This window comes from Myripristis murdjan, chromosome 22 (assembly GCF_902150065.1).
Source record: "Myripristis murdjan chromosome 22, fMyrMur1.1, whole genome shotgun sequence".
NCBI classification, from domain to species: domain Eukaryota; kingdom Metazoa; phylum Chordata; class Actinopteri; order Holocentriformes; family Holocentridae; genus Myripristis; species Myripristis murdjan.
In genome coordinates, this window is record NC_044001.1 from 19,990,748 (window position 1) to 20,005,178 (window position 14,431).

Sequence of the window (14,431 nt, forward strand, 5' to 3'; positions counted from 1 at the left end):
TTAGTGATCCTCTTCTGCTGTGGCCTCTCTGGATTCATCACAGCCTCTGCAGAAACAGGACAATTTGTAAATATTCCATGCTGATCTACAATCTACAATATAAAGTCAAAATACTGATCTAAAAGATCAGAATAACAGCTCACCTGAGAAAGTCCAGCTCTCTTAAAAGGCCGTCTTTAAGTTCTTCCAAATCTTTCTTAGATTTTCTTTGAATCTGAAACTCCATTTTCAGTTCTCTCATGGTCTCCTCCAGTGTCTCCACAGTCTCCTGAGGTGGAGGGGGAAGCATCTTTGGATTTTTGCCCTACATTAAATCCTAGTTTTAACCCTCCTGTTATGTTCATTTGTCAGGAACAGCAATCGTGTTCCGGGTCAATTTGACCCGGTGCATGTTTAATTATCCGAAATATGTCTGAAACCAAAAAAAATCCAAACAAGCAGTGTGAATACTTCATTACTAACTCCATTACTAACTATTCTATCAATATTTAGTGCAATGGTGTTCCTCACCTCTAACAATTAGGATAATTCACTCATTTTTCATAACAAAATGCATGTTCAACCTTTTTTTTGTTAATGTTTCACCACTTTGTTGCTTTTGAAAGACCAACATATGAAACACTATAGTTTTACATAACATTGAAACATAACATTTAAAATTTGATTTACATACATGCAGTGTGTGTGAACCAGAAATGAACAAAATCGCAGTACAACAATACAACAAACAAGCAATTGCAATATGAACATGGGTGCGTGTGTTTGTCTAGGTGTGTGTGTGTGTGTGTGTGTGCGCACGCGCATCTACATAGCACACGAGTGACATGTCACCACACTGTGCTTTGTGCAAATGAATTTTGCACATTTCACACAGGTCATGCTTGTCTTGACATCGTCAGATGGCCTGCAGACCTGGCACCTCTTCCTCTTTCTTTTGCCCTCTGCAGCATCCTAGAAACAAGAGGACAATGATTACTTTACTTTACTTTACTTTACTTTATTTTTGCTGATCCCAAGACACACACAACACACTCTCATATACTTATACACAAACATGCACACACACCACACACACACACACACACACACACACACACACACACACACACACACACACACACACACACACACACACACTTACTTACCTCACGCACTGGTGTAGTACTTGGTGCAGTCCTCTCCTGGATGTCCCTCACCGAGGCTGCAGTGGCTGGGGTCCTTGGCAGGTGCTGCCTCCGTTAGATATGTGGTGTCACAAGCGCCTTCCCCAGTTCCTCCAGAAAGATGCGCCTCTTGTCGATTCATCCTTCGACTTATAGACCCCAGCAAGGATGAGTAGCCCCAAATATGCATCTAAATGTGTTTTGTCTAGCTCCTTCCAATTCTCCCCAAAAACACGCCTCCCTTCCAGATTAGTCATTTCCAGAATGATTTTCTTTATTGAATCTGGCATGACCAGCTCAAAAGTTGACTTGATGTCAGTCACACGAGTCACTGCCATCCTAGTGGGCCCTGGCACTGTCTTGATTATGTTTTCTGCGGACAGTTTTGCCTGACGCATATTTGGGGATGAAGACCACTGTATTTCACCATTTTTTGACATGTATGTCTCGCTTGGAGGAATAGGAATATCAATTCCCACATCTGGTTCAAAATCAGAATCGTTAGAATCAGAATTTATCTCAAGATGGTCTTCATCTTCAGACACATCCTCCTCTATTTCACTGTCATGATCAATGATGACCTCCAGAGCCTCCTGGACTGTCATCCTTTTGCTTCTGCTGCTCATTTTGTAAAGGTTTGCCAGAGTGTAATGTTGGTAGGACTCCCATGCAGAGAATCTTTTATATGTTTTGCCCCTCCCCTGTTGAGTGTCCTCTGAATGTGGGTGGAGTTTTCCCGCAAGAACATAAATGGTTCTCGTCAAAAGTCATAACACCTGCACCTGTGTGTGTGTGTGTGTGTGTGTGTGTGTGTGTGTGTGCGCGCACAGAGGAGGTGTGTGATGAAATATGTCTCACAGTTGAATAGTCAGACATTTCTGACACCCTTTTACCTCCAGTTTGACTGCCGGGTCAAATTGACCCAAGACAGTACCTATGTAATATATACATGCAGGGGGTGGTTGCAAATATGTGAGATGAACCATTTTCATATTATATGTTGATTACACTAATTAAGGCAAGCAGAAGAAGTTTCATGCTGAAAAAATAATTTTAACTATTTTTCCTAGATCTTCAAAATTTAAAACGGGTCAATTTGACCCAGAACATAACAGGAGGGTTAATGTGATGTGATCTACACAGATTTATACCCCCACTGTACTTTACCTTGTGCTGTGCAGCTTTCTCCTGCCTGTCCCTCTCCATCAGGGCGAGTCTCTCCTCCAGACAGGCTCTCTGCAGCTCCAGCTTCTGGATGTCCTCTCTCAGGGGTCTCAGGCGGGCCCTCAGGTCCTGCCCTTGCTCCCTGCTCTTCCTCAAAGCGTCCTCCCCTATCTGCCTCCTCTTCAGCAAGGCCATGAGCCGAGGCTCGTACCAACCCTCCAGCACCTTCATGCTGCCGCTGAGCCGCCGCTGCAGACTGAGAGAGGCCCGGCGACAGTGGCTGACGTCGCTCATGGCCCTGGGCCGGCTGAGCTTGTGGGCCTGGTCCTTCAAGGTGTTGAGCTGGTTCTGGTGGTCCTCCTGAAGCTGGGACAGCTCCTCGGTCAGACTGAGGATATGGGCCTTGAGCTCCTCCTGCAGGCAGAGGTGAGAAAGACAAAAAAGTGCCATGCACACAATAGCATTATTGACCGAAGCCACTGTAAACAAAGCTGTGAATGTGTATGATTGTCTTTCTAAACTTATCACTTATCTCTTACTGTCCCATTAGTCCGTGCCAGTGTCACTGCTATCAGGAAAAACAGACATAATGAGCCCTTTATTCTTGCTGCTTAAAATGTTTGTAGATGGAGGATGAGGGCCATGTTTATTGATCATAATATCATGATCAATATGACAGTAATGATAATAAAGATATCAATGATTTATCTTGTGCTTTGACACCTTGAATCATCTGTTCTTTGTTGTGCTTGTTAATCACATGCCATTTCACAACATTTTTAATATGTGCTCCAAAATCAGTTGCCCACTTTGGACAAATAAAGGTGAATTTTAAAGACATTCACAACATCAAATACCCATCAAGCCAGATCATAGTTATCAAAGACTTATACCACGCAAATGGCTGAACAAATGTGTTTTGAATAATCTGCAAGACCCTGCAACAGTAAATACAAGCTGTAAATCAAGGTGTTATGAGAAGTCAACACATGACTGCATTCTTACCTGTGTGACAGCAAACTGAGCCACCTCATACTCCTGTGCAGTGAGCATCACCTGGCTCTCGATGCAGTCTCTCGCTGTGGCAAACAGCTTCTTCTTCACCTGTTGCACATCCTCATGCACAGCGATATAATCCAGCTGCACCAGGGTGAGCCGTCTCCGTGCCTGCCCTAGCGTGCCTCTCAAGTGATCCACAACTCGCAGCATGGGCTGGTGCAGCTGGAGAAGTTCTTGTATCAGCTCGTCCCTCTTTGTCTCTAGACGGGACACTTGCTGGATACTCTGGTCGAAACGCTGCCCCAGCCTGTCCATGTCCGCCTGGTCCGCTTCTGTCACGGTGTGTTCTGTCCATCTCTCTGAGGACTGGCTTGCTTCAGCAATGGGGCTTTGTCTCAGGTACCCAGTGTCACATGTGCTTTCACGGTAAGTAATGTCTGTGTGAGAGTCAGTGTGGCTGTTCTCTGGATCAATAATATCCTCAACAAATCTAATTTCAGCATGTGAGTCCACTGCAGATGCCATGCCAAGTCCATCCTGGGAGTCCTGCACAGATCTGTCAGTGTCCATCACCAGCCAAGAGGCAAACTGAGAGGAATGAGATAGAGAAATTAAACAATTGTAACAGATTAAGATTGATGACACACAGGCAGTACATGATGGGACAAGCTGTCCTGGATAAGGGTGCAATGTGTGCAAACGTAATTATTTCTTATTTGTGATTATGTGGCTGCAAAATATAACAACACATCAATAAGGACAAGGACAAAGACCACACACAAGCCTGGGAAGCCCTTGAAAAGCCTCACCTGTGTATGCCTGCTGTGAAAAATCATACCAACTCATATTTCTACTTACTTAGACGACAATCCAGACAAATGGCAGTCCCAGCAGGTACAGACAGCTATGGAAACAGTGTGCTTAAGACTCAGGAGCACTGCTGTGCGAGCTGTCTCCAGGAAAACAGACATACACTTTGTGTTTATTAATAACATGGGAGGCAGGAAAGAAACACTATATCTAGGCTCCGAGGGAGACGCTGTCATACCCCCACATGGGGTCACACTCTGTTAGTTACTGAGGGTGACTAGCCCACATGTTCTGGATGCATTAGCTGGCACATGTCTGGACCGGCCTGTGTGCCACTGCTGGACAGGGCCTGGGTATATTTAGACAGCTTTATGACCGATATTTTGCACCCGGCAAACAAGGTATTTACATCATGGCTGCAGGCTGTCACCAGACAGGCTTTAACTGACCTAAAAGGCTGCTGATCTTAGCGCATTTTCTATTTCAGACACATTTTGTCTCAATCTATGAGCAGAAATGCCTCTGTAACGGACCTGTGCACACTCTCCTACTATTTGCTTTCTGCAGTTTTTGCCTCAACTTTCAATTTTGTAGGTATGGTACCTGTAATTATGTGACACTGACATCAAATTCATCAATTAAATCTATGTTATGACTTTACCTTACCTACAAGCACTTTTTGTATACGTGACCTAGATATTTATTGTTATTCGTTTTCACTCATTGTGACTTTTTCTGTGTACTTGACCGTGACACCCTCCCAGACATGAGGCATGAATATCAAGAGCATGGTGGCTGCAGAACAACCTTCATCAAAGTTAGGAACACAATCTATCAATTTATTTAAGGAATGCATTTCTGTTTGTATACGACCACTATCAGCTTGCAGTAAAAGTGGAAAGTGCATGGGGGGAAATGCGTGGGGGGAAGAGGAATTGCGTATCCTCATCGCCTGGCTAAGGTGTTGGTTGTTCCGCTGTTCCGCCACTAGATGGCCTCACAACAATGATTGCAGCGTGTCCTCCTCACCTGGGCGCACGGAGGCTCCAGGTGGGAGCAGCAGGACGACGGCAGCGCAACTTCTCTCATTTTCTCCCAACCACTTGAGCGTTCACAAGCAGCCAGACTGAGAGAGGGACTCTACTGATCAGACATCCCGAGAGCGGATCCCGGTGGGAAACATCTCCTCCAGTCTCCACTCGCTTTCCGAAGTGCTTTTTTTTCTCACGGAAATGCTGTACCTGAAGTTTCACTCGGGACGGTGAGCTCTAAAGTTTGGAGTCGGAGAGGAAGGGCGCAGCGGCGGGGGGACGCTTCAAATGGAGAGCAGATGAGAGTGAATTTCCCCATCTGGATCATAAAAGTAGCCTGCAGCTAAGGTATGATCAACAGTTGTTTGTTTGCCTTTGTCTTAAATTTGGAGAAATTGTGTCCTGGTTCATCAGTAGAATTATTTCCATCTCAAAAGTGTTGAATCGTGCGTAATATTCTCAAAAAGACGAAAGCTGGCTGTTTTAAGTAAAGTCGCCTGAACTCACTGCGTTAAGTTTTCTAAATGAGCACCGCTTGGGGGGGATTCAGCTCAAACAAGCTGCATTATGTCGTTTAATCTCTATATGGTGAGGCAGGGTATAGAAACACAAATGTGACAGGAAAAAAAGATCGGTGCATGATAGTTTCAGCACTGTAAAATGTAATCAAATCAAGTGGGCTGTAATTAGATTACAGGAGATCCAGCTTGGATATTGGCATCCATGGAAAAAAATAGGTGTGGGAGATTTGCTGTGCTTGGCCTTGAGGGATCCTAAGCAAAGGTAATTTAAAACCCATCTATTTCTCCCAACCGCGGAGCCCGTGACAATGAAGGCTATTGTACTTTTTTTTCCATCAGTGACCCAGCAAATGACTTTGTGATACTACACTGTGACACTTGGCTCAATGTAATCCAGGCAGTGGCGGCTGGTGCAGCTCATTGATCGTGTGCCCTGATGTAGACCCAGTGCTTGTTGATTAACCCGACTGGAGATAACCTGACCATCTCAGGACCTCTTGGGGTCTTCCCCAACTGTTTGCCTGCAGCTTCTCCATGGACTTTGGATCAGAAACCAGCGCCAAAATCCATACTTCTCTGAAAACTAACAGCAGCACTGCCAGTGATCTGATGGACTTCCTCATGCTTCCGTCTGTGCAGTCACACTTCCTTTTGTCACATTGTTTATCAGGCTTGGTGAGCTTTTGAAACATCACCGGGCACACTTGTCACTGCAGGTGTTGTTGACCGTTGCTTTTAGCCAGATTGCTTCAAGCTGACCTCATGTACTCTGCTAGTTGAGGTGGATACAGAGGCATTTGTTTAGGAAGGGTGTGTCTCATAATGTTGTTCCTTCTTCCCTTGCAGCTTGCCATGCAAGGGCTTGTACCCATGGAGATTACAGGTGTGTTATGTAAGCACCAGTGGCCTGGCAGAGCCTGATAGATAGCCTGGCACAGACAGGGAGATAAAGGTAGATAGGCAGGTACTGTAGTGACACTAGCGGTGAGAGATGGAGGATGGAGCAGGATAATGATGCGCCTGGGAAAATGTAAAAGTGTAGTCCTGACTCAAGTCTGAAGAAGTCACATGGTGATATGGTGCACCTGGTTTTCAATTCAAGGCAGCCCAGAGAGCTTGAGGTCTTCCCTTGTCCACTTTGGGCTGTGCTGTGGTGACTGGTGAGTTGTCAATATTGAAAACGGGCCAGATAATTGGAGCAGAGAGGAAAGCTGCTGGTCAAGAAAGGGCAGTTGGAGGAACAGTTGGTGTCACAGAGGGACAAAAAAGATGATTATGTGTGAATGGGACCTGGGCTGTCAGTGAGGCCTGCAGTGAGAAGAGTGGAACACAGTGCGCTGTTGATCAGAGAGATTAGCTGATCAGTAACTCATCATGGGGTCGTTATCAGCACTATCGGAAACTAATCAATAGGTTAAAGGAGCAGCGACACCTTGAAGTACTGGTGGGTGCACAGGCCTCTTTATGATTGCCATGATTTTATACTTGTTTCCAAGTCCAAGTCCCATCCTATTTCTGTCTTTGACCCTTAGCTTGTCTCTTTAGGGAACTGTCTAAATGAGTGAGCTTTAGAGGGAAGTTGTTATTCCAATCCAGTCACTGAGGTCTTGTTTTGACTGGGAGAAAACAGAGACTTAGAGATACCAGGATGTATTTTTAAACCCCTCCGTCCAGCTGTGTTTGCCTGCACTGCTACTTGGTCACAGCTACACAACAGTTTCCTCTGTCCCAAGTGTGACCTGTCAGGACCGGGGAGCTTAAACTCCATAGAGACTGCAGTCCAGGCTTTCGACCCCTGGCAACTCCAGGAAGCTCAGCAAACAATGCTGGAATCTCAACCTTCTTTATAGAGCTCTTCCACCCCGCTTGCACTGGCTGACATCCCAGAGTGCTTTGCCAGAGCAAATTCAAGGTTCCACAGCCCTTTTTGTCCGCTGTTTTCTTGAAAGAAAGGAAATAACATATATATGAGGAATCAAGTCTACTGGGCTTCAGCCAAAGGCACTGCACGCACCACGCCTCTGAATGAAAACAAAACAAAACGAAACAAAACTGCATTTAATATATACAGTGCATCAGATTATGTTTAGGGAATTCTGTCAAAAATGACTAAAATTGACCAAAAAATGTCTAATGTACAGCATAAAATATATTTAATTTGCAAAATGAAACTCAAACAAATATCATGTACAAATACGTAGTTTGTGATATTGTTTTGTATGCTTTGAACATATCACCAGTCATATTCTGTAATATGTATGAGAAATATCTTTCCACATGGGAGTTGACACATTAGTCACTTCCTATTGAAACACATGCACAATGAACAATAACCTTGGTCAGAGCATAATGCCGCATATTATAATGTTATCTCGAAATGACTCTCATGCGCCAGCCATTATCCATTTTGTATTATGGCTCGGTCTCCTAGGCCACTGTATTAGGTTGTGGTGGTGAGGGAGTGAAAGGGAGAGCAAGAGTGGAGGAGAAGGTGGGGTTGGGTGGGGTGGGGGGTGTTTGAAGGAGTGAAGGAGATTTAGAGAGAAGAGTTCCTCAGTAATTATCAATCTCTCAGGAATGCAGCCTCTGCTCTTACCAGACAAGCCGCTGCATGGCTACAGTGGCCTAGCAGCACACTCACTGGCACTGCCCCGTCCACAGATCTCTGCATGGTACCACACACACACACACACACACACACTGAAGTCAATAGGGTCACACACACACAGACACAGCCTGTGTGTGTGTGTGTGAGTGTGTGTGACCCTATTGACTTCAGTTGCATAGAACATTTGGTTTACTTGTGTCATTATTGTCATACAATGTTGCGGTGTTTATGTGGTGTTTATTTTTATCACTGTCATTACCTACATAGTCTTTTTCTGAAACTGTATCCTTCCAGCAGCAAACAAAGGGACCACATAATGTCAGTAAAGGGATTGTCTTTCAGCCCAAGTACTTTGCCGCTGTGTATTTACGCTGATGCTCTGGTACAAGCCCAACTCTTAGGAAACTTCAGGGCTCCCCTTGCTCTTGAAAGCGTTTTTGGTGGGCCATTTGGTGTTATTATTGATATTTCCTGCAATCTGACAATACAAAAATAAGTCCACTTTATCTGGGGAGACTAAGCGCCTTGAGTGAAGTGCCTTTCTATGAAGTGTAAAGGTTTTAAAATGACCCTTTGCACGTTTCCTGAGGTTTGACGCCTGCTCTGCTCAGAAGCCTGTCTCTGCTCACAGCAAAATGTTGCTAAATGTTCTGTTACCAACCAAAGACATCAGTCTCCAAAATCTTAACCATGAAGTAGAGCATGTTCCATATGCCGTCGTTAGTTTCGCTTGGAAGGCTCCTCAAGACATGGAATTGAGTAATTCCAGTTTTTTCCCTTCAAGGCCTCACCTTAAGTCGCACAGCACCCGTCTACTCATCTCATTTCCTTAATATGTGTACATGAATGTGTCGTGTTCGAGCCCAGACAAGGCTTCTTAAGTATGCTCTTTAGCAGCAGTAGACTCTCCTTTGTTTGATAATGCCCAGAGAAGACAGGCAACGCCCTGACTGATGCCTACGGGTGCCGTACAGTAAAACCAGCTTTCCCGCCACTAAACACATCCCATTTACTTGGTTACACACTCTTTTCAAGTGGGGCTTAAAAAGTGTAATTGTCAAAACTCACTGTTGCTGTGCAGCAGTGATCTCTGTACGTCATATTGGTGAGCATCTTAACTTGTGACTTCATGCATCCTTTTTCCCCCCGGGCAACAAACAACATTAATCTTTTTTTTTTTTTTTTTTTAAGAATTAGCAGATAATTCCCCCTTGTGGAGAAAAAGCTTTTATATTCAGCCTAACCTTTACCTTTCCTGAGTCATGCCATGATAAACACAGCAGCCTAGAGATAGACGTGAATGGCCTCCTGGTTAAACTAAGCCAGTCCTAGTTCAAACAAAGGTGGCTGCCTGTAGCTCTGCCACTCCCTCTTGGCCTCAGCCTTATCCCCATGGGGCAGCACACCAGTGGAGTTGGCACCGTCAGCTTCCCTCAAATTCACATTGTTCATATTCGGCAGAGCAGATAAGGAGCCGATTGCAACTTTGCGCAGAATGTGCGCTTGCGTGAGTTTCCATTGCGCTGTGTCATTGACAGAGGCTTTACCGCACCATGTTAAGTCTGTTGCTGGAGTTTGGAAGCAGGCCAACTCTAAGTTGGGATCAGACCTTGGTCAACTAGCATTTTCAAACACGTTTTAGCATTTGTTTTTACCAACTTCTTTACCGCATGGGTGGGGTTTGCCACGTAGGACAACAGTGTGTGTCAGAGAAGCTGAGAGAATGGCAGGAAACTGTTTGAAAGTCAATTCAGTGAAGCTTTCTTAGCAGCTTATTTGACACTGTCTGATGGTGTGAACCCCACCTATCTGGTAAATTCAGGCAAATTAAACAAATACTGAGAATCATGTCTAACTACTATTTGACCAAGGTCTGCTCAAGTTGTGTAAACTAAAGTCAATTTTGAATATAATATGAACTGGCTTTCTTTTTTTCTTTTTTCATGAGGACACTAGCCTGTTACAGCAGAGCCCAGCATAACATAGAAATCTATGGTATATTATGTTGGATTTGGGGTTGGATTTGGGCACATACACTAACCTGTGTTGCGATGTTTGCTTGAGGCAAGGCAGGTGTTAGTGCTTTGTGTTGCTTTAACTTTGTTGGCCTGCATGAAAGTGGAGCGAAGACCCAGATTTCCTCTGGAATTTATGTCCTGGAGCTCCATGACATATAACTTGACATAAAGCATCCAATCAAAAAAATGTGAAAGTCTGCTACATAGTGTCCGACATTAAATTTCACAATGCTGTGTGTGTGTGTGTGTGTGTGTGTGTGTGCATCAGAGGACCAGTGATCAGCCAGTGCCGTTGCAGTTATTGACATTATGTTGAGGTTTGCACTAGAGAACGATAGCTCCTGTCCAATGTCAAAGCCTCCCGTCTTCTGTTGGGATAAACAGCATGTTGAAACACATACCTGCTCCAGCAGGATTGGGGCTGGGCTCAAAAACCGCAGTGGGTTGGGTGATTACTTTGTGTGTGAGTCTGAGCGTGTGTGTGTGTGTGTGTGTGTGTGTGTGTGTGTGTGTGTGTGTTTGAGAGAGAGAACTACTTCTGTGTATGTGAATCAGCTTAGCCACGGTGGCTTGATTAAGCAACAAAGGGCATGATGTTCTTTTTTGATGTGACACATCTTGATCTACAGTGCCAAAAATAGACTAAACTCTTATATTTTCCAACTTAGAAATCTGTGGTTTCTCCTAGTGCAGTGAGTTTCACACGAGATTGAATTTTTAATACTTTTGTGCGTGCATTGTTTGTGTATCAACATTCACAAATTGAGAGGTGTGGTTATGGGTAACGTAATTACTGTGCCAATGGAGCAACTCTGTAATTTAGACATTGGCAAGGGTACTTAACTTTGTTTGAAAAGACTTTGAGTGTCCAAGGCTGTTTTTATGTGTGTTACAGAGAAGATTGCCATAGTAACATTTCCCCTGATAAGCCTAAGAGCTCTTATTCACACTTTAGTAAAGCACAGAACAAATTGTATGGACAGATACATCAACAAATTACAAAAAGTCAATAATTAAAGTAGCGATATTTTTAGAGCGGTGAGAGCTTTGATGGGCACCCTGATGCGTGCGTCACCTCGTAAAGTCCATATTAATAGTTTGCTAAACTGAAAATTGCTGGTTGTTGTCTGTAACCATGACAGCAGTGGCGTGAGTCAGCTGCCTGTGACTGGACTACACAGCAGTCAAGTGGGTGGTCCTTTGCTAATATCCCAAGGTTCTTATAGCATTTCTCTTGTCCCTCTGTTATGGAAATAAGACAGGGATTTAGTCCACTTCCAGTCACCCTTGGGCTATAAATGAATGAGCCAGCTCTCTCTGCCCCGAGAGAGGCGTCTGCATATTGTCGGCTTTAGCCAATACAGATGCACGGATCTTAGTCATGCCCAAATGACTGTAATTTGCAGCAGGAGAAACACAGGGCTTCGTGCCGTGTGATGAGAGGGTCTGTTACTTTTCCCCGAGAAGGACGGATGCCCGTTCTTGTGACTTGTCTTTTCACTACAGCTTGCACACGCGTCTCCTCTGCACAAGCAGTGTGATTAAAGCAAGCAACAAGTTTGTTTGGGCCACGCCGAGGACATGACAAACCGTTTCCAAAACTCCCGCTGAAGATCTTTGTAAATGCACTCAAGTGCTTCCAGCATCGTCCCGCGCTAGTCATACAACACTGACCTCAGTTTGAATTCAAGCTCCTTCCCTTAAGAGGCCAAAACTAAACTCAATGTTAGCCTCTTCGGACATGTATACACGGTGATCCAAGACGTGAGTAATCCTCATGTCTTTTACAGAGTGCAGATTCCAGCAGTGAAATTCTGACATTGTCAAGACAAGTTTTGACTGATAAATGGTTAATTTATTGCTAGTGTATGTAGGGCATCTGGCTCTGGGAAGTGCATATCTTCCTGAAAAGGCTCCATCCAAACCAGAGCCGTCTTACATTTCTCATCACAATTCCCTCTCAGCTTTGATAAAGACACGCTGTTTGTGAAAAGTCTCATTTAGGACCTTGAAGTCTTAAGGAACTCGGCATATGTTTATGCGGTCGAGCTCGCATGTGTTTGGCTGGCACTTGCAGGAAACTGTTCCTAGAGACAGTGTTATGGGAAGTTGTTTATTTGGTTGCATGCCTCACACACTGCAAGGGCTGAAAATTGTCTGTGCTTCGTTTCATGCATGTCAGGAATCCTCCACTGTGGCAGCCAAAGACTTTTCATGAACTTTCTCATCAACAAATCATCCTGTCACCAAGTGATTGTCGTGCTCTGTGTCCAAATGTGCGAAGGGACTCATAGCTGCTGTCACTCTTCAAATCCACCCCCGTCTACCTTCCCAAACTCCTCCTCATCTGTTAGTTACAAGCTTTGACTCCGGTCCTCTCATGGGGCCTGTTCCTGCTCTAAGCTTGTGATATGGAGATAAGGGTCTAATAAAGCGCGCAGCTGGAAGGAGCCCAGTGTTAGCTTCAGATCCCCAGGAGCTAGTTTGGGAAACCTGCCCCAAAGTGGAGGATTTTGGCAGGAAAGAGGGTACAGAGAGGGAAAGTGATGATCTCATTGTAATGAGAGCGAAAAAGCAAGACAATGAGAGATAACAAGGAGAAGACACAAAGGGAGAGAAGAACTTTTGCCAATGAATGGAAACCATATGGTAGAAATGCATCAGCTCACGTAAGTGAAAGTTTATGTTCCTGTTCTCGTACCGCTCTGAGCATGCTGATGTGCCTGGTGGAGGTGTGTGTGCAAAGTTGTGTGTGGTGCCTTTGGGTGGGGCTTTGTGAATTATGACTCCATGTTATGGAATGAAGGGAGCAGTGCCAGTTCTTTGCAGAACAGTGGAGTTTGGTTTAGAGGTAGGAGGGGGTCTGTGGAGGCTGGATGTTTGGGCTGAGCTTTGCCCACAAGGGCACCCTCAGCAAACACACACACACACACGCACATATGGAACAGAGTAGTCTGAAGAATAATACTTTGCTGCACTTAAAATTGCTCTGTGACGCAGTATTTTTTTCCAACTGCAACTTCTTTCAACGATGTTTACATGTATGCACACTGATTACCGTAAGTTGTTGTGCTTGCATGGTGACTAAATTTGATGTGTTTACACCCCCCCACCCCCCCTTTCCTTTTTCCCTGTCCTTCTCTCATTTCTAGGGTGTAGCTCCAGTGTGAGGTGGTATGTCAAATCGCGACTCGCTGGGGACAGGGGACCTGATCCCCCAGGATGTGGTTGAGGTTTTTGCCCAGGAAAGGCTTGCCAAGAGAGGCCACAAGAAGCGCAGTCACTCCCTGGGCAGAGCGTTGGGCTGGCTGAAAGGCAAGAAGAGGAAGGACCTCAATGCCAATGGCCAGAGCTTGGGCCTGGGCCCCGGGCCTGACTTAGACTTGGACGGGCATCCTGCTGCGCATCACGGCGGGCAGAAAGGAGTCCAGAAGGCGGGAAAGCAGACAGGTACGCAGACCTGGCCCCATCTTCAAACTGTTTTTGAAGATGTAGCCGTTTCACTACAGTATTTTGTAAGGGTATTCACATCTTGTCTATACCTCTGCTGTTCAGTTCAGGGGTTTTTAAACATTTTCATATTCCAGATCCCCAAGCTGTGTTTAATTAAGATGTGGACCCCCATTTAAAGTGCTTTTGCGTTAGGATTCCTGACATGAAAAGATGTTTTTGTTTGTGGCAAGTATTCAGTTGTTTGGATGTCATATGAACAGCGACAAATGGATTCGGACTGCTGACATTAAATCTCCACCTCAAGGCCTTTTGGACGTCCCGGAACCTCAGTTTGAACACCATTAAGTTTAGTTGGCAGTGGCACATACATATGATTGAACAATGACGCAAAAGCAACACCTATTTTTTTCAGATTTGAAATGAATGAATTGACCCAGCACTACCACATTGTTAAATTATCACAGTTTAGCAACCAGCTCTTTGTAAGTATGTTAACATAATGATAGGATTCGAGACAGAGGAGTTTAGTAACCTCTCTCTCTCTCTCTCTCTCTCTCTCTGTGTTTCGTCAAAGTCCTTATTTCAGTAAGAAACAGCGCCGAGAACCAGTTGAATATCTCGCTCCTTGTCTCTCAGGCGTAGTGTGTTTGTTCACCGGATGGAT

At 44.8% G+C, this 14,431-nt stretch overlaps 2 protein-coding genes across 5 annotated transcripts in view; one reads left to right on the forward strand and one right to left on the reverse strand.

Annotated features, from left to right (window-relative positions):
- sync (syncoilin, intermediate filament protein) lies at positions 1-5,225 on the reverse strand. The gene is made up of 5 exons (XM_030044914.1): positions 5,166-5,225; positions 3,333-3,914; positions 2,331-2,741; positions 144-268; positions 1-46 (listed from the first exon to the last, which is right to left on the reverse strand). Exons 1-5 carry the CDS (start codon positions 5,223-5,225, stop codon positions 1-3), a joined length of 1,224 nt encoding a protein of 407 aa, XP_029900774.1.
- Positions 5,202-14,431, forward strand: part of LOC115354278 (uncharacterized protein KIAA1522 homolog) — a 26,897-nt gene continuing 17,667 nt past the window's right edge. For 3 of the 4 annotated variants that reach the window (XM_030044592.1, XM_030044595.1, XM_030044594.1), the window contains exons 1-2: positions 5,203-5,515; positions 13,467-13,764. In XM_030044592.1, coding sequence (XP_029900452.1) covers positions 13,491-13,764 — 274 coding nt within the window. In that variant the 5' untranslated portion in view covers positions 5,203-5,515; positions 13,467-13,490. Of the gene's footprint in view, positions 5,516-13,466; positions 13,765-14,431 lie in introns of all 4 variants that reach the window. The other variant, XM_030044593.1, reaches the window with a different exon arrangement.